Source organism: Pygocentrus nattereri, chromosome 8 (assembly GCF_015220715.1).
Source record: "Pygocentrus nattereri isolate fPygNat1 chromosome 8, fPygNat1.pri, whole genome shotgun sequence".
Taxonomy (NCBI): Eukaryota; Metazoa; Chordata; class Actinopteri; order Characiformes; family Serrasalmidae; genus Pygocentrus; species Pygocentrus nattereri.
This window is the reverse complement of record NC_051218.1, coordinates 4,540,001-4,560,493: the sequence shown is the minus strand read 5'-3', so window position 1 is coordinate 4,560,493 and position 20,493 is coordinate 4,540,001. Positions and strand designations below refer to the sequence as shown.

The window sequence follows — 20,493 nt, the reverse complement described above, 5'->3', positions numbered from 1 at the left end:
GTGTGCGTGTCTGTGTGTCTGCCCTGTGATGGCCTGGTGACCTGCCCAGGATGTTTCTCACCATCCACCCATTGAGTGCTGGGACAGGCTCCATCACCCCCCGAGGCCCAGGAGGGTAAACGGCCTAGATGATGTGAGAGTGTATAACACAAGCTCAGACAATACTCATGCACCGTTATTTACCATACCAGATTTTGGAGAATTTACAGAGATTGGGCCTCAACTGTTCTTCAAACCCACCTACATGGTTTTCACGAAGATCCTGACGTTCACCAGTGGATTCTTCTCTGGGGTTCGTTCTTGGGTAAGAGCAGAATCTACACACACTCAAGAGCACAAAGGTGAGAACAGCTCTGCACTTTAAGAAACACGTCATGAGACTAGACTTTTTCTAAGGACCTTTCTCAAGAACACACTGAAGAACAAACTTAGGGAGATACTGGTGAATGCAGTATGTTTTACACTTGGGTCTGAAAGATCATATTTCGATTTTAGAGCCTTCAGCCTGTCACCGTGATGTAAACACTGAGTAGATGCTACAGTAGATTTAGATTGAAGTTTTATTGGAAAGATTTGTCTGGTTTTGTAGCTTTAATGAAGATGTGCATATTTGTTTCAGTTGAAATTTAATTTTAAACGTAACATTACCCTTTTGGCAAGAAGGGCCTGGGTTCGATTCCCCGGCCGGGCAACCAGAGTCCTTTCTGTGTGGAGTTTGAATGTTCTCCCTGTGTCTGCCTGGGTCTCCTCCTACAGTCCAAAGACATGCAGTCAGGCCAACTGGTCATGATAAATTACCCCTAGGTGTGAGTGTGTGAGTGTCTGTCTGTCTGTCTGTCTGCCCTGCGATGGACTGGCGACCTGTCCAGGGTGTATCCTGCCTTCCGCCTGATGACAGCTGGGTTAGGCTCCAGCGCCCCCCGCGACCCAGGAGGAGAAGTGTGTGTGTGTGTGTGTGTGTGTGTGTGTGTGCGTTACCCTATTGGGAAAATATCATTTACACAAAGGAAAATATGGTAAATATACACCATGTCTGTGTCTTCATAGCTGAATTTTAGCTTATTTACTAAGTTTCTTAAATGTCTTAGCAATAAAAAGCGATTTCTATTATTTTTTTCTACTAACTTTGATGGTTTAAGTATGATGGTGGACTGAAACGTCCTGTCAACATGTTTTGTTGTTTTGTTTACTTACTTATATCCCTAATTTATCTCTACTATGGATACCTTTTGTTATTATTTTGTCAAAATGTTGACTTACTACCTCAAAATAATGAATTATTTTCTTAAAATTTTGAGGTGTTATCTCAATTACTTTTTTTTGACTTATGCAAACAATAATGTTTTCTCAAAAATGTGACTTAGTATTTCAAAATAATGACTTATTTTCTAAAAAAAAAGTGACAATGACGTATTCTCAATATTTTCGAAGGAATGACTTATTTTCTCTCTGACTTAATGTCTAATGTTCTTAATAACGATGTAATATAACTTCATTTTGACACGGTATGTTGGAATTTTGACTTAATAAGCCTACCTCAAAAACTTTTGACTTAATAAGCCTAGAGTCAAAACAACGCAAAGTTTTTGAGAAAATCAGCCTTTGTTGTTGACATTCTACCCGAAAACCTCGATGAATGAATAATTTCGACATGATAATCAAACTAACGCTGCTGCCTCATTTGGAAAGGGAGAAAAAGCTTCTGAATCTGTTCGACTGATTCACTGAAAAGAGCCGGTTCAAAAGAACGACTCGCTGGCGACTCGTTCCTCACTAACAGCCGCGGCGGGCTGCGTGTGCGTGAGCGCGGATCTACCGGCCGAAACCTGCGTGTCCAACCGCTTAAAACTGAACCATGGTGCAGCTAGTAGGGCCTCTCCGGAAAGAGCTGGCCGACTCGGTGTCGTCCTGCAGGGTGCTAGTGGTCGGGGCTGGAGGAATCGGCTGCGAGCTGCTGAAGAATCTCGTCCTGACCGGCTTCAAAAACATTGAAGTGGTGAGAAAGAGGAAAGCGGGGTCCTCCTCTGCCTCTTTGTGCTCAGGGCCTCGTTCAATTAGTCCCGTTTTAACGCGAAGCACACGTCTGCCTCACTCTTCAACCGCCTTTTTATCAAGCACTGGCCATAAAAAGTGGGCTGCGTGCTGAACTGGCGGCGTTTATCATTTATTTAAGGTCGTATTGTGGTGAAAGTGCCGCTCTCGGTTCTGGCGCCATGCTTTGTGTTGAATTAAACAGGCTAAGCTAAGCTAAGGCTTTAGTGATGAGCTGAGCTAACTGGGTTAACCAGGTAGCTTCCTTAAACCACGGTTATGGTAAAATCTCGCTTAAAATGAAGGTTTTTATTCGGTGAGCGTGATTTGGCGAGGGGGGTAAAGTTAGGCGTCTAAAATCGCTGTTTGGACAGAATAGCCGCGCTATCGTTAGCAAGCAGCGGTAACGTTAAAGGGCAACTCCACCGCTTTTTCAAAATTTCCGCAAGATGAAGCGGTTCCGAGGAAAACAGCCCTTCAGAGCGGGGTTTGGGGCGACGTGCTCTGTTCTAGAGAAACTGTGAGTCAGAACCGCTCACAGTGGTGGCGTCCACCTCTAGGAACTCCCTCACACTGAGTTATTCGAGGAAAGGGTTATGAATGTGCTGCACTTGTAGCGCAGATGGGTCCTCCAGGGTCCTTTGGTTGAGATAGTGGAAGCACTGACAGTGAAAGGACCACCTGAATGCTCAGAGTGCTCTTTGCGTGGTGAGATGGTTCTTCACATTGATGGAGAACGTGTTGTATTTGGTTCTAAGTAGAGCCTTTTTGAAAAGGGCTCTTGTGGTATGGGGCCAAGCTCATTACAGTAGAACCTTTTTCTTATACGACACATTCTAGATCAGTCTGAAGAACCGTTTCGCCACACAGAGTGCACTCCAAGCATGCGAATGGTTCTTGGTTCTGTATGGAATCGTCTTAACCGGAGAACCGTATTTTTAAGTGTGCCTGGTGCCTTAGATGTTGTTTTACATTAGTTTTGTTCCAGATTGTGTTTTAAGCCAGTCGTGGTGGAGGGGTGCATGCAGGGTCTCGTAAGGCCACAGTAGGTCCCAAAGAACATGATCATATTTTCCACTGTTTTACCATCATCAGTATTAGACTTTATTGATCCCGAAGGAAATTCAGCAGCCAGTAGCAGACGCACGACACTGGACAGTAATAGTAGTAAGCGTGTAGACATATAACAAGAATAAAATACCAGATCCTCTCTACAGGCATATATACACAGAAAAAATACAACAGTCTGTGATAATATCTGTAACTGAGTGTAATGATGACTACACAAATTTACAGGTGATGGCATATACACTCACCGGCCACCTGTTCAGTTGCTTGTTAACACAAATAGCTAATCAGCCAATCACGCGGCTGCAACTCACTGCATTTAGGCATGTAGAGGTGGTCAAGACAACTTGCTGAAGTGCAGACGAGCATCAGAACGGGGAAGAAAGGGGATTTAAGGGGCTTTGAACGTGGCGTGGTTGTTGGTGCCAGACGGGCTGGTCTGAGTATTTCAGAAACTGCTGATCTGCTGGGATTTTCACGCACAACCATCTCTAGGGTTCACAGAGAACGGTCCGAAAAAGAGGAAATATCCAGTGAGCGGTCAGCTGTGTGGACGAAAATGCCGTGTTGATGTGAGAGGTCAGAGGAGAACGGGCAGACTGGTTCCAGATGATAGAAAGGCAACAGGAACTCAAATAACCAAACAAAATCTCTGAGGAACGTTTCCAACACCTTGTTGAAAGTATGCCATGAATATTAAGAAGACGTGTGTAGGTTCTCTGGTGGTTTTGGATGGGGGGGAATAAAAGGGCTATATTTGTGCTGTAGACATCATCGACCCTGGTTCCCATCGCCGCTGCTGTAAAGAAAGTGCTGACACGTATTTCACTTAAAACCACCAGCTTGACTTTGTTTAGATCTTAACCACTGAATTATGGAGAAAAAGAAGTCGGTGGAATTCCCCTTTAAATGGGAACTAGTTCGGCTTTTCTATAGTCCTGTTTTATTTAAGGAGTATGTAGTCAAAGCAGTGTTTGTTCCGTTAAAGAGTGTTTTACACGTTGTGTCTTGGTTATTGTGGCAGTCATCGCGTGACGATGATGTGGCGACGTTCTTCGCAGATTTATGTCGGTGGCGTTCTGACCGTTGCCTCTTCGTTCAGTTCAGTTCAGCCCAGTTTTATTTAGTTTTATGTAAATCGCATTTTTACACTGCTCCTATAGAAATGCGGACACAGCCTTTAATGAACATCGCTGAGGGTGACTTCCTAAGAGCGTGAGGAAGTTCCACTGAGAGGAACCAAGACTCAAAAAGGGAACCCATCCTCCTCTCGGCCGTATAGGATGCATGGAGTTAGAGTAGTTTACGGTAGAACAAGTACAGAGACAATCGGGTCATAAAGAAGAAGAGTTACACTGATGTTGCAGACTTTCAGGATGTAACCAAAGCCTTTCAGAGTGGTTTGTTGCAGATTTCTTCACAGCGGTGGTGGTGATGGGAACCAGGGCTCACAGTGTCTGCACCAGTGATCCTACACAAGTGTTCTAGTAATGCTGATGATGGTAAAGTAGTGAGAAAGTTGGGAAAAGTGCTTCTATGGGACAGGTTTGCCTTACAACGCTGCATGTGCTGTGACCTGAATTTTTTTTTTAGGCCCGAACTTCATCTCAGGTCTACCGTAAAACAATGTCAGCAGATTCATAACAGTTTCATGTGAAGTAACTTTTAAAGGTATTAAGCTCTTCGGGTGTTTGGTCCACATCAGCACCGCTACTGTTACAGTTCTGGCTCTCAGTTCCCACAGAATGGAGCTTTGCACGTCGGGCCGATCCTGATGTCCTTTATTTACATTTTAACCTTTAAATTATGTAGAGTTATAGAACAGTGGGAGGAAAGCCAGTGACCAACTTCGTTTGTCAGTGCGAAGTGTAAACATCTGTCTGTTTCTCTGTCTTGCTTTTGCCTCTGTAGATCGACCTGGACACAATTGATGTCAGCAACCTCAACAGGCAGTTCCTCTTTCAGAAGAAGCATGTGGGCAAGTCCAAAGCACAAGTACGGCTTTTTTTTTTAAACTAGGGATTCATCGATACCAATACAGATATCGGGTATTGGACCGATACCACACTTATTTGCGCTCATACGAATTCATCTTTACAAGTATTTTGATACCACGTGTTGTAAGCCGGCTGTGCAGGGCCGCACTGAAGAACCGACGACTCAAGCCGGTAGTGATGGACCGTCTGCTCACTCGGAGAAGAGTTACGGACTCCATGGGTGTTGGATACAAAGTCACTGGTCACTTCAAGCATTCCGCCGGGGCAGATTCCCAAAAGGAACACACTGTGATTTCAGTCCGTTTTTAAACACAGAACCACAACCGCATCACCGATACAGGTGGAGACACAAAGCCGATCAAAAAGCGGGAAAGTCGACATTTGCTTCCCAAGTCCGTCTGTGCCGGCTTTTTTCTGTTTGACTGCGTAGAATAGCGGCGTAAAAAAAAAAAAACAACTAGATTTTATTTTATTTCTTTAAGCTGTTCTTGTGATATAGGCTATAGATTAGTATTGATAGATAGATTAGATTAGTATCTACCATGTACATCACCACCTGTTTTAGCTGCAGTGCACAGTGTTCACAGCTCAGCTCAGCTGCTGTTTCATATGAAACTGCTGTATTTGAAACTGTTCATGGATGGAGCGTTTGGCACAGCTGGGCTGAGTGTTTCCATACAGGGAGAGTCGTAGGCTTTGTCAGTGCACAGCAATCTGTTCAAACTTGCAGTAGCCACATTAGCCACGTTTACATGCAGCCTGATAATCCGTTAATCTGACTAATAGCTCAGTCGGAATAGAATCCGTCCATGTGAACACCTCAATCGGAATAGACTAATTGAACAAGGTGGGTAAACTTCTAAATAACCCGTTAAATAGAAGAATAATAGCAGTGTGAATGCCTGAATCCGATTACGCTCCAGTCGGAACGTGTAAGGACGTTCTGCGCATGTGCGGCGCGTCATAGCGAAAGGTTTATAGTGTTCAACACGGCGGAGCCGAAACTGGTCTGCAGAGGAGTCGAGGTTTATACTCTGAGCTTTAAAAGACGGCGGTGGGGCGGATGTCCAGCTTGGGTGTCTCAGAGCACGACGTCTTCCTTTATAAGTGCATGTGAAGGACGTTTTCCTGAGCCTGACATCAGTTTAAAGCCATTAAAAACACAAACACGCCAACTGGAAACTCCTCTCACGCTGACTGGACATCACGTGATGTTCGCTGTCATGGTAACGTTCACTCTCAGCGCTGCTCCACGCGTCACTTTGCATCGGATTACTTGTAGTCGGCATGTAAACGAAGATTTTCGTCAGATTGTTGAGTAGGGTGAGAATAAACCCTTCAGTCTGAATCCGAACACAGCCATTTACATGCAGCCTGATGGTCTATTCATACTCCGACTAATAGCTCGAAATAGAATGCGTCCATGTAAACACCTCAGTCAGAATAGTCTAATCCGATTGAGGCCGTTTGGAATACAATTTCCGTCCAACCGAACGAGGTGGATAATCCTGTATATAATCTGTTAAACCGAAGAATATCGGTGTAAACGCCTGAATCTGTTTCTGTTCTTTGTGTTTGTGTCATAACAAAAGTTTATACCGTTCAACACGGCGGAGCAGAAACTGGTCTGCAGAGGAGGCGAAGTTCATGCTCTGATCTTTAAAAATCGGCGGTGGGACGGACGTCCAGCTTATGCGTCTCAGAACGCAACGTCTTCCTCTCGGCCCTCTTTAATAAGGACGATTACCGGAATCTGACCTCGTTTAAAAATAATTTAAAAGTAAAACACAAGTGCGGGAGCTGAAAACCTGGGTAATTCACCGCTGCCCGTCTCACGCTGGCTGGACTCGTGATGCTGGTTGTCATGGTAACGTCTACACTAAGTGGTTCTCTATATATGCGCATAATTTTGAATCGGATTACTTGTAACATGCAAGCCTACGAAGACTTTCCATCAGGTTGTTTAGAGTCAGCGGATAAACACCTTAACGTCTCGGTCTGTGATCAGAATGTTTTCAGTCGGACTGGCAGAAACCTGCGCGTGTGAACGCAGACAGAGTGAGTCACGGAGGAGCGAGACTTCAGAAATCGCACGGTGATCACAGCTGATGCACTTAGTTTAAGATCAGCTAGATCTTATTGACTCGACGGTGATTTGTTATGGTATCAGAGAAACCATGTACTCGTACTCGGACTGAACAGAATGGTGTCGATGCATCCCTACTTTTAACTGCTGAGACGTCTGCCTTAGTGGTTTTATGTACCTGCATGTTTCTGCTGTAGAGCAAAAAGCATGAGTGCTTGTCATTATTTCCTTTCAGGTGGCCAAAGAAAGTGTGCTGCGCTTCTGTCCTTCTGCTAACATCACAGCCTACCACGATAGCATAATGAAGTGAGTAAACGGGCCGTAGACTGTCCACCGGGCAGCAGCAGTGGCCTCTCTTCTAAGATTAGTGGAATTTGTGGGAGTTTCTCACAAAATTGTAATAATATGAAGTGTATCTTAATAATCCTAACTGTATCATCTAAAATCAGAATCGGAGTACTTTATTGATTAAAACACTGTTTGATGATGATGTCAATACTTTAACAAGAAAGATGAGACACGACATTGCAGACTTAAAATATTGTATCGGAAAAAAAAGTAAAATTATTGAAACGGCACAGTTACAAATTATAGACGGGAAAAGTGAAATATTTAAGGTGGTTATAATAAAGCTAATTGTTTTTTGCTTTGGTTATTTTTTTGTTACGGTTCTTGTGTTTAATGCATTCTTGTGTGTCCCTCACAGCCCAGACTACAATGTGGAATTCTTCAGGAATTTCCAGCTGGTCATGAACGCCCTGGATAACAGAGGTTTGTGTCTCTGCTGGTTTTAGCACTGTATGGCACACTTTGACTGGCATAGGTTGTCGTCTCGTCATTGGCTGAAACGTATTGCTGCGTTTTAAAACCTTTTATCTCCTGTAGCGGCCAGGAATCACGTGAACAGGATGTGTTTGGCAGCAGATATTCCTCTAATCGAGAGTGGTACGGCAGGCTACCTCGGCCAGGTCACGGTCATCAAGAAGGTGGGACTCGGTGCTGCTTTTCAATTTTCAGTGCTTTTCGTTTCCAGATTTCTTATTATTGTGTTTGTTTACACGCATTCAGTAATCCAATAACTGCAGAATGTCAGATCTTGTGTTTATGTGCACTCGAGTAATCGGATAATGGGGAACCTCCGGGTCTATATGAGTCAGACAGTAGTCAGATTTCTGCTTTACAGCCAGGCAGTAAACTCACAGAAGTTTTCATGACGTCAACGTAAAATAAAACTTCATACTGTGTTTTTTTTTTTTTTTTTAAACAAAATAAGACCACGCATTATCTAGAAGATTAAGAATATTTAAACCGTTCGTGACTTTGTGTTTTGCTGCGTCTTGGGGCGACACTGCTCGCTTATTTCTGATACCGGCATCTGTTTCCGCACGTGTGCAGACTGAGAAATCCACAAGAAGTCAGAGGAAGAGTTTACATGCGCTGAGGAATCTGAATTACTCAGGAATTACTGAGCTGAAATCCAGCCTCTTTATCAGATTTCTGATTGTAATTGGACTGTAGAGTACATATACTCTATGGGGGGGGTATTATTTATTTATTTTTAACACACCAGTGCAAATTTATGATCAATAGATGGTCCAAAATTAATTGATTTGTTAGGACAGTGACATCCTTTGTGTCAGGCTGTGAGTAAAAACTGATAATTGAGTTCATCGGTTAATAACAAATTGGTAAAACTTGCTTGTTGATGTTTAGTACATTTTGATAAGAAAAGGTGAGTTAATACAAACAAACAAATTATGAAATGTTATCACTGTTGAATTGTATTTAGCTTAGTTAGTTTTATAATTGATTTATATTTTATTTTATATTTGATTTATATGCATTATATGGAAATGAGATGTTTTGACCTAGAACTGGCTAAATAACTGGCTCCGTTTTAGCTAAATGTGAACTATCATGGTAAAGTTGTGAAGCCAGAATAAACATTAAGAAAAGAACACACGTTTTTACTCCACCTGCAGGGTGCGACAGAGTGCTACGAGTGCCAACCCAAACCCACACAGAAGACATTTCCTGGATGCACCATCCGGAATACTCCCTCTGAACCCATCCACTGCATCGTGTGGGCGAAATACCTCTTCAAGTAGGTTTTTAGGTGTTGATGCTTTTTATGCATGGTGCATGTCATTAGCATGTAGAGACCCCCTATTTGGACAAATGAAGAGTCCTAAACCGCGTATGTCACATTTGTTTTTAACTTTAACTGGACACCGAGTGATTAATGGTGCTGTTTTATCAGTCAGCTGTTCGGAGAGGAGGATGCAGATCAGGAGGTGTCCCCGGACACGGCCGATCCCGAGGCTGCATGTAAGTGACCTCTCTATCCCTTCCAGTATCACTTGCTGCTGACCATATGTATTCCCACCTTTGATGTCCTTGCTGTATTAGTAGATAAAGAACTATAGACTTTATCTGTAAAACTACACACTGCAGATTCATACTGGATTAAAATCACTCCACAATTATTACCGTCAGATTGTAAAACTACACACTGCAGATTCACACTGGATTAAAATCACTCCACAATTATTACAGTCAGACTGTAAAACTACACACACTGCAGATTCATACTGGATTAAAATCACTCCACAATTATTACCGTCAGACTGTAAAACTACACACACTGCAGATTCATACTGGATTAAAATCACTCCACAATTATTACCGTCAGACTGTAAAACTACACACACTGCAGATTCATACTGGATTAAAATCACTCCACAATTATTACAGTCAGACTGTAAAACTACACACTGCAGATTCATACTGGATTAAAATCACTCCACAATTATTACAGTCAGACTGTAAAACTACACACACTGCAGATTCATACTGGATTAAAATCACTCCACAATTATTACAGTCAGACTGTAAAACTACACACTGCAGATTCATACTGGATTAAAATCACTCCACAATTATTACAGTCAGACTGTAAAACTACACACACTGCAGATTCATACTGGATTAAAATCACTCCACAATTATTAGTCAGACTGTAAAACTACACACACTGCAGATTCATACTGGATTAAAATCACTCCACAATTATTACAGTCAGACTGTAAAACTACACACACTGCAGATTCATACTGGATTAAAATCACTCCACAATTATTACCGTCAGACTGTAAAACTACACACACTGCAGATTCATACTGGATTAAAATCACTCCACAATTATTACTGTCAGACTGTAAAACTACACACTGCAGATTCGTACTCAGTATAATCGTGTATCTCTTTAAAGATACTAATCCAGTTTCAGTAGAGCTTTATTATCTTTTATTTTCATCATCTTGTAAACGTTAAGTGTTAGACTGACCTGGTGATTCTCCTCACTCGTTGTTTATGCTGTGCTTCAGGGAACCCTGAAGAAACAGCAGCGCGAGCTACAGCCTCGGATCAGGATGGAGATATCAAACGAGTTTCTACCAAAGAATGGGCTCGCTCCACGGGCTACGACCCCGTCAAACTCTTCAACAAGGTGAGAACAGAATCCTACTAACCTTTTTCATTTCAAAGCCTTGGTGTACACATGGTGTTTGTCTGCTCACAGGGACGTTTCTCTCTGCTTCTGTTTCCTTTCACTCTGCATATCGAGCAGGATGTTGTCTTCACGTAGTATCAGTCCTGTAGTGAGAAGTTCTTGAGTGTCGTACGCGCTGTTGGTACTTGACATTGAACAGATTATAAATTGCTTATCTAATGTTCTTCATAGAAACCATGATGGTTCCATGTGGCCCTCGTTTTCACTGTTGTTTGAATGCATCTGCAATGACCATCACAGGAGAGTCCAAACGGCTTTAAATCACTGTTCCTTGTTTTTATTATTATGGAGAATTCCCCTCGTCTGCCATTGGTCCAAATCACATGGTTGCTTGCATCACTGGATAGAGGAGTGGACACATGCAGTTCATAGTGTGGTCATTGGCTAGAATGTCCGGTGGTGGATCGTTTTCGTTATTAGTTATTTTGTCATTTGAAGTGTACGACAGCCTTTAGTCAGCTGTTCTGAGAGGAGGATATTTGAACTCACTTGGCTTTTCTTTGTGTTGCTGCAGCTGTTCAAAGATGACATCATGTATCTGCTGACCATGGACAAGCTCTGGAAGAAGAGGAAGGCTCCGGTGCCGCTGGACTGGGCTGAGGTGCAGCAGCTCGGTGAGGTTTCTTTCATCTCTGCAAAAGTACTTTAAGCACATTACAGAAAGTGAGACGGACCTGCAGAGCTGTTTTGTTGCGACAGCGTTGGAGAATGTGATCAAGAAGTAATTTGCTGTCCAGGAAAATGCTTAGTGTCTTCATTACTGTAGAGCACTGTCCCCTAATTTTGACCCTGAAGTGCATCTTTTTACTGGGGAAAGTCTTTTGAAAAGAAATGATAAAATTCACCTAGTTTTAAATGACTTGTGTTGGTGCCTCAATTATTACAGCAATTATGACTGCTTTACTATAACATTATAATTATTATTATAATATTTTGTTGCTTCACTTTAGGTTTTATATGCGCACATGTAATCTGCCTTTTCTGATCCATCTTGTAACAAACATTGTACGTTTGTCAAACGATACATTATGAAAAAAATAAGCTACATTAAAACTAAAGCACATCTGAACTGGATCTCATTGCTTTCGGTTTCTCCTTGCACATAATTGCACTTGGCAGCTCATTACCAGCCATTCCTGAGATTCCGTTTGTGTTGGCGTGAGAAAGCAGTAATAATGTGCAGTGAAATGTACTAATTTTCTCCAACAGGATTAGAAAACCTAAATTAACGCATTTGTGCTTTCATGTGTGGTTAGTAAGCTCTCAGGACGAGGTGTGCGGGACGGGGCTGAAGGATCAGCAGGTGCTCAGCTTGGGCGGATACTCCCAGCTGTTCCAGCACAGCGTGGAGACGCTCCGATCCCAGCTGGATGAGAGAGGAGATGGAGCACAACTGGTGTGGGACAAGGTGAGAACCAGACGTGTAGTTTACATGATATGCAGGGACTCGCCTTCGGTAGGAAACCACCAGGTTTTGCGGACACTCAGAAATGCACGGTGGCGTCGTTGTTGATTTGAGACACGAAAAAAATGAATAAATGTTACTTTATTTAGCACCTTTTCAAAAGAGTTGGGCAATAAGGCAAAGTAGTGCCAATTAAAATTAATTAATTAATTAATTATGCTCTTTTTGTGATTAAGCATGCCGTTAGGAAATGTTTTATTGATTTAAATGTTTAATACTAAATATAAATAATTACTGATATCCACAGTATGCTCTAAAGGATACTGTGACACTTTGTGATGTCACTTCTCAACAGAGATCAATATTGTTGTATTGCGTAACTCTTACCTTTCACACACATTCAGCTGAAAGTGCTTCACACTGTAATGACTAAATGTAGCGTACTGTGAAAACTGAATAGGATAAGAGTGTCAGGTTTGTCCTGCTAGTAAAACGATGAAAGGAAAAAAAAACTTTTTAAAGTGGAGAGTTCAAAAATGAAATATCAAATTTACTACCGAAATTTATTGCTTTATTCTATTTATTAACAGCGCATAAAATGTTAAACTAGGTAATATTTTTAGTTGTTAGTAATTCCACATATTCGCATAAAAGAAAAATATTGTGGTTGAGTGATTATTCAGTTTTCAGTGTCTTTATAATCCAGGGCTGCCTAAAGCCCATGAAGATGTTTGATTTGACCCCAGCCCTGCCCACTGGGGAAAATATAGATATTTTTTCATATTGAAATGGAGTCAGGAGGAAAAACACATGCTCAAAGATGGTGCATGTGCATGCTGCTGTGCATTGTCCTGTAGAGAAGTAGTAATAATAATAATAATAATAATCATAATCATAATAGGAGTCTGGACTTGCTCGGCCCACATCATTCGTCTTCCATCAGAAAGAAGGTCCAGCGCAATGTTTAGCTGTCAATAGCAAAATCAACATTATACTGATGAAAGTGTGATGAGTATTGATGAGTATTGATGATTCACTCACATCCTCGGAAGACATGCCTTTCATCTGCTCAGGGAAGGGGGGGCGAAGCACACCCAACATTGTCATGTGATTCTTCCACACATTGCGTACAATTACACATTTTCCCCAGAGAGGTCTCCAAATCGCCAAAACTTACATAGTGCAGCTTTAAATGATTTTCCTCGTAAATTGCATTAACAATTATAAAACCACTATTGGAAGCCTCCCTTATTTACTGATATTTATTTATTTATTTACTTACTTACTTACTTACTTACTTACTTACTTATTTATTTGGTCATCTTTTTGTCCCACGGCCCACCACAAACATTGCACTCTGACCCCCCCAAGACGGAGCATTTGGGCAACCCTGCTGTAGACAGTATTGTTTGTTTGAAATTTGCTTTATTTAAAAAAAATCAGTATTTTATGGTTTGACCGCAGGGTGGCTTTTCTTAACAGTCAAACGTGTTGAGCTTAAATGTCTTTGAAACAAAACTTTGTGCAAAAAACATTTCCTTCATATCGAGATAGATAGATAGATAGATAGATAGATAGATAGATAGATAGATAGATAGATAGATAGATATAGTATTAGTCATGGATCCTTAAACATGCAGAGAAAACCTGAGGCTGGGCTACATAACTAGTGAACACAAGCACACTTTCTCTCTCTAATGGTTCTCTATTTATTCCTTTTTTTCTCTTTATTCTTTCCCTGCTTCCTCGGTTGCCAGGATGACCCTCCAGCCATGGACTTTGTGACGGCGGCTGCCAACCTGCGTATGCACATCTTCAGCATGAGCATGAAAAGCCGCTTTGACGTCAAATGTGAGTTCGTAGGACGTGAAACGTGTTGTCTTTCTCTCTTTTGATAATATTTAACAGGGAGTTAATATTTACTTATTTTAAGTGGTTCATTGGGCCAGCGGGTCATTTCGCAAAGGCAGTGATTCTCAGGTAGCCAAACGTTGTTAAGATTGTCCAATGGGAGAGAAACTAAGGCACGTTCCTTACGGAGAGTCTTGCGTTATCCAGATTTCTGAGAAATTCTGCTTTGTAAAATGCACCCCTGAACACTGAGGTTAGTTAAATGAGTTCCAGATAAGAGATTATGATGCCAGTGTTATGGTGAGAGTCCTCTTGATTGCAGTGTTGTAAACTAGGATTTCTCAACAGCTGGGCCACGGACCACAAGTGGGCTGTGAAGCACTCTCTGGTGGTCCTCAGACCTATACTGTTTACTAAACGGTAAACGATATTAACACAAGACCTGCATCAACGGCACACAAAGCAGCTTTGTCTGTTTCCTTTCTGTCTAGGTGATGTTTCACTTGTTCAGTTGACTAGTATAAAAGAAAAGTGCAACTGAAAAGGAGAAAATTCCTTAGAGCTGGTATAAAACATTGTTATTACTATTTTATCTATCATGTTAAATGAGCTACATGAATTTTGGTACGTCTCCCTTTCATTATATTTTGAAAAATTCCCAGTCCAGTCTTGGTTTTGCCTGAGTCTGGCCTCCTGGACGCTGAGCAGCTATGGAGACATTTGAGCTAAATCTGTCAACACAAAATATTTTTTTCTCGATTCTAATTTTCTTTATTTTTAATTTTTTTTTAAGGTTAAGTACTGGTTGCCGTGATTAGACCCAAATGATCAGTTTCCTCTTTAAGCTGTTGTTCAGGTTTTATTTCTAGATTTTTCTAAATATGTACTTTACTTTTTTTTTTATTTTTATTTTATTTTATTTTATTTTATTTTATTTTATTTATTTATTTATTTTTTTTTTTTTTATAATGCCCAGTTCCATCCCATTTTTTGTCCTTTATATTCAGTTTTCTGTTTCAGATGTATGACTGTAGTTTTAATGTGTTTGATTTGCCTCCTCCCACCAGCCATGGCAGGAAACATCATCCCAGCGATCGCTACCACTAACGCGGTCATTGCTGGGCTCATCGTACTGGAGGCGCTGAAAATCCTAAACTCTGACTTCCAGCAGTGCCGTACGGTGAGAGATACTTTACAGTCCTACTTAAAAGCCACTAGTGTTCGCCGGCCAGTGCTTATTATGGAGGGTTTTTATATAGCAGCACTACTCCCACTAAAATGCTTCAACTGCCTTATAAAAAGCATGTTTTCTATTATTTTTTTTATTTTTTTTGTTACTAATTTATCAATTCCTTTTTTTCTTTTTTTTTTTTTAAATAGTGATTAAAATCAAGAATTGTAGCATTTTCCGCACTCCCTACGCTGCCCATTGTGGTCTTCCTGCAGTAATGCCTCTATTTAAGGGGTAGAACAGGTGCATTAGGTAGTAGGTACAACACAAAGCTAGGAGTCTTCGGGACTAGAACTAAGACTGATGTGAACATGTGAACATGTGAACAATGTCTTTTCTATATGAAATTGTCCCCTCAGATCTTCTTGAACAAGCAGCCGAACCCCAGGAAAAAGCTGCTGGTTCCGTGCGCTCTGGACCGGCCTAATCCCAACTGCTATGTCTGCGCCAGCAAACCTGAAGTAACGGTCAAACTCAACGTGCACAAAACCATCGTACAGGCTCTACAAGACAGGGTAAGGGTTCATGTGAAAGTATTTATTCTATTAGTAAAACAGTAAATGTGCCATTTTAATATTTGCCCCTGTTTTCTTTCCTAACCATTAATATTAAATCAGAATTTATAAATCTTGTTTTTGTAGACATTTTATATGTATAAATTAAACCTGTTCTGTATCGATGTTATAGCTTCAGCCCAGGTTTCATCTGTATTTACAGGATTTCATTTCATCTTCATTCCAGCTTCCTTCAGTAAGCAGTAAGCTTCTGATGTGAGATCTCTTAATATTGACACCTGTCGTCTGGTTTTTCACAGATACTAAAGGAGAAATTTGGCATGGTGGCTCCAGATGTGCAGATAGAAGATGGAAAGGGTACGATCCTCATCTCCTCAGAGGAAGGAGAGACGGAAGGTGAGGCTGCAGTGTACCCCAGCATACATAAAGACTCGAGCCAGAATGTCACAGTGCTTTGGAAATTTTCGCAGGACATATTTATTTTTTCCAACATCCGATTAGTCAGAACAGATGTTGTAATGCCACATTAAAAAAAAAAAGACACCAATCACTGAATCCTGCTCCCAAGTGTCACGAGGTCAATCCTTGGTGATGCTACAGTCATCTGTGGCCGGGAGTCCCAAGAGAGCACTATTGGCCTCGGTCTCTGGGTGGATAGGATGGGCCCTGTCTCCTCCAATCGCTGGCGTAACAGAACGGGTGGTTGGCGCTTTCCAGCAAGTGCGTTTGGCTGTCCGATGACGACATGTGAGTGGCAGTTTGAAAAGATGCGGTCACATCAGAACTAAATTCTGCCAATGTCTGGCTCATCCAGGTTATCCAGGGTATCTGTACTAGGATTTTCTCCCTAGCTTTGCCCGCCTTGTGTAATTGAGTGCCTGAGGAAGTACAAATACATCTACCATTGTTTGGTAGGCGCCAAATGTGCCGCTCGGTCTTGTCTTGCCTGTGTGAAGTTTTGGAGCTAAATATTTAAATGTTGGGCATCACTATTTCAGTGGTTGACCGTTTTCCCCTGACATACAGGCAGACCTTGTAGAGGGTAGTTACGTCTGCGAAACATCCCTGTTTATCAGTCTTTTGATTTAAAAAATTTTTTTTTTATTTATTTATTTATTTTTTTGCAGCAAACAACAACAAGTTTCTGTCAGACTTTGGGATTCGGAACGGCAGCCGTCTACAAGCTGATGACTTTCTCCAGGATTACACGCTTCTGGTCAACGTACTGCACTGGTAAGTGACACCGTCTTTCAGCTTCTTTAAAGGATTTTTCAAAGTGGTGTACTTAGTCATTTTCGTGTGCGTCAGCGAGGAGATGCCGAGGGACGTGGAGTTCGAGGTGGTCGGCGATGCCCCTGAGAAACCTCCAAGTGCCCCAGAGGAAGAGAAGAGCATCGCTAACGGCAACAAAGATGCCGCCCAGCCATCTACCTCGTCTAAAGGTAAGTCAGCCCGGTTTTGGATCGCAGTTGAATTTCAAATTGAGCAGTAAACACTGAATTTGAAACAGTGATGCTTTTGTGCCAAAGATGAGATTATAGCCTGTTGGTGAGACCAATAAGATTTGAAGCCCCTAGTTATGACCGTGTAACTTTGGTCATGCCGTTATTGGGATATTGGATCTAAATTCTTAGTAGCTATTGATGTAGTTGATCATTACCGGGTTTATTGTGGCTGAACTAATTGTTTTTGTTCTGTGCTTAGCTGTGGTCGAAGATGATGACGTGCTCCTCGTCGACTCCGACGAAGAACCTTCCTCCAGCACCACAGACGTTTCCACAGAGGCCGGCAGCCTAAAGCGAAAGCTCCACGACGCAGAAACGGGTGAATCCGCGTCCAAGCGCAAACGCCTCGACCAGCAGACGGCTGACGACGACGATGACATCATCGCTCTCGACTAGCGTCCTCTAGCCTTCCCTCCTTCCAGGGGGGGCTTCTGTTTTTGTCATACTGTTTCCATTACCAGTACCAACTATATGTAAATATATCTGTACAAAAACTGCTGAGAGCTGGATGGATGTGTCTTCACGTTATTTTTATTTTCCTGTTTTTTTTTTTCTTTTTTCTTCCTGAACAGAATAAGGAGATTTTGGGGATTTTTTTTTTTAACTTTTTACAGCAGTGTACACGTCATGGATATCTTTATGGCTGAAAGAAATGCTTAATGTATTTCATTGTGTTTTGCCATTTAATGTCAAAACGTTCCATATTTATTGTTTTATTTTTTTTTGTAAACTTCCATAAAACCGGAAAAGCAGGCATCGTTTCACAGAAAACGGCGTACTTGCTTCTCTGTTCCATCCGTTCAGCAAGTTTCTCTTGAACAAAAAAAAAAATTGTTGTAACCACATCTTTTTTTCTTAAATACATTTTGAAGGCAGTTATTTATTCCTCCATGTGCTGTGCTTTTCTTCTCTAAAGCAGGATTCTCTGCGCTTTCTTGGACTCGGCACACCTCCTTCAACTCGTTAGTGGTTTTCCAGGTAGAGTTTTGTACATTAAATCAGAAAAGCCTGATCTAATGCTGAAGAGGCCTGCCAGGATTTCAGTATGAAACCCCAGCGCTAAAACATCAGTGATCTATAAGCTCAGATTTGTCCCGAAAGAGGAGCTGGAAAAATATGTTCTCCGGATGTGCCTCGGCCTTCCATCGGGGCAGTGTTGGCGATGCACGTAGAGTTTATCGTATGTGCTCAAGACGTGTGGGACGCCTTGTTGATGAAGGAAAACCGTTATTTTTCTGAACGTGGGCTACTGTTTACATTGGGGGAGGTCAAGAGTCCAGACTCGGCTCGTTAGTAGCGTAAGGGTTCATCCAGGTGCTCGGGTGGCTGCTACCTGTTACCCAGTTGGCACGTCCACAGCCCATGATGTCAGATGTTTGTATTTTGATGACCTCCTCTGAGCCCCATGGCTTTGTCTGATCGTGGATGCTTGCAGGATGTGTTTGAATATAGAAGGTTTGGGGGCGGGGGGCACTTTTTCAATAGCTGTACTTGTATGTTTTATTATAACACGTTTACAGTCATTGTTATTAAAGGCCGCACGCCCCTGTTTATAACCCCTTTGATTTTTGAGTACAGTAAAAATGAACTTGCCTTTCGCTCTCAGTCTTTTTGGCCTTGTCGGTGCAGCTGGAGGTGGTGGAGCTCATCTATAAAGTCCCTGTAGTGCTGTATTATGATTTACACTCCCTGGCCACTTTATTAGGTACACTTTGCTAGTAAAAGGCTGGACCCCCTTTTGCCTTCAGAACTGCCTTAATTCTTCATGTCAGACTTTCAACAAGGTGCTGGAAACGTTCCTCAGAGATTCTGGTTGGTTATTTGAGTTCCTGTTGTCTTTCTATCATCTGGAACCAGTCTGCCCGTTCTCCTCTGACCTCTCACATCAACAAGGCATTTTCGTCCACACAACTGACCGCTCACTGGATATTTCCTCTTTTTTGGACCGTTCTCTGTAAACCCTAGAGATGGTTGTGCATGAAAATCCCAGCAGATCAGCAGTTTCTGAAATACTCAGACCAGCCCGTCTGGCACCAACAACCACGCCACGTTCAAAGCCCCTTAAGTCCCCTTTCTTCCCCGTTCTGATGCTCAGTCTGCACTTCAGCAGGTTGTCTAGACCACCTCTACATGCCTAAATGCACTGAGTTGCAGCCGTGTGATTGGCTGATTAGCTATTTGTGTTAACAAGCAACTGAACAGGTGTACCTAATAAAGTGTGTGTGTGTGTGTGTGTGTGTGTGTTCTAGTAGACTGTAGTGTCTGTACGTCTGTCTTCCACGTTCTGTATGTAGTATTACTATAATGCACTCCTAAAGATGGTTCTTCAAGGGTTCTGTTTGGAGCCGTGAGTTCTACATGGAACGATTTCATGCTTAAGTTGGTTCTCTGCGTGATGGATTGGGTCCTCAGAGTGATGGAGTGTGTTCTGTATGTGGTTCTGTATAGCACCAGAAGGGGTGAAGCTGCTGTTACACTCTTAAAACAGCAGTTCTTCTTGGGTGCTTTAGTAAAGAAAATGGTTCTATGTAGAACCATGAGTTCTATATAGAACAATTTCATGCTTAAGTACTTTGTTGCATGGTGAAAAGGTTACTCAGAAACATGTTGGTTCTTCATGGGTACTTTAGTAAATAATTTGGTTCTATGTAGAACCATGAACACTCAGAGGTTCTGTTTAGAACAGTGTAATATATAGAACAATTTCATGCTTAAGTACTTTGTTGCATGGTGAAAAGGTTACTCAGAAGCATGTCGGTTCTTCATGGGTACTTTAGTAAACAAAAAAGTGGTTCTATGTAGAACCAAGAACGCAATGGATCTAGTTGGAATCAAGAGTTCTGTATATAACCGTGCCTGCTTACCTGGTTCTTTTTATGGTGAAATGGCAACTCAGAATGTGCTCATGGTTCTATATAGAACCTTTTCGAAAATGGTTCTGTATAGCACCAACAAGGGTTCGGCTATTTGTTACACTCTTACACTCCTTGGTTCTTCAAGGGTACCTTAGTAGAGAAAAATGGTTCAGTGTAGAACCATTAATACTCGGAGAACCCTTTACAGCATTGAAGGGTACTTTGCATCGTCAAAGGGTTCTTCAGGTCAATACAGGATGTGTTGTTTATGGTTCTATATAGAACCTTCCTGAAAAAGTTTCTGCTGTTGCTGTGATGCTTGTATCAGTATCAGAATGAAATCGTTCTATATAGATAGAACCAGCCCCTTTATTAAAG

General features: G+C 41.8%; 1 protein-coding gene across 1 annotated transcript; it reads left to right on the top strand.

Annotated features, from left to right (window-relative positions):
- The first annotated feature begins 1,768 nt into the window (after positions 1-1,768).
- uba2 (ubiquitin-like modifier activating enzyme 2) lies at positions 1,769-18,844 on the top strand. Its single transcript, XM_017698857.2, has 17 exons — positions 1,769-1,996; positions 5,011-5,094; positions 7,418-7,488; positions 7,889-7,953; positions 8,068-8,168; positions 9,165-9,286; positions 9,443-9,510; positions 10,569-10,690; positions 11,268-11,367; positions 12,010-12,161; positions 13,916-14,009; positions 15,077-15,189; positions 15,600-15,755; positions 16,055-16,151; positions 16,883-16,988; positions 17,064-17,197; positions 17,460-18,844. The coding sequence occupies exons 1-17, from the start codon at positions 1,856-1,858 to the stop codon at positions 17,654-17,656; spliced, it is 1,923 nt and encodes a 640-aa protein (XP_017554346.1). The 5' UTR covers positions 1,769-1,855; the 3' UTR covers positions 17,657-18,844.
- The last annotated feature ends 1,649 nt before the right edge of the window (positions 18,845-20,493 follow it).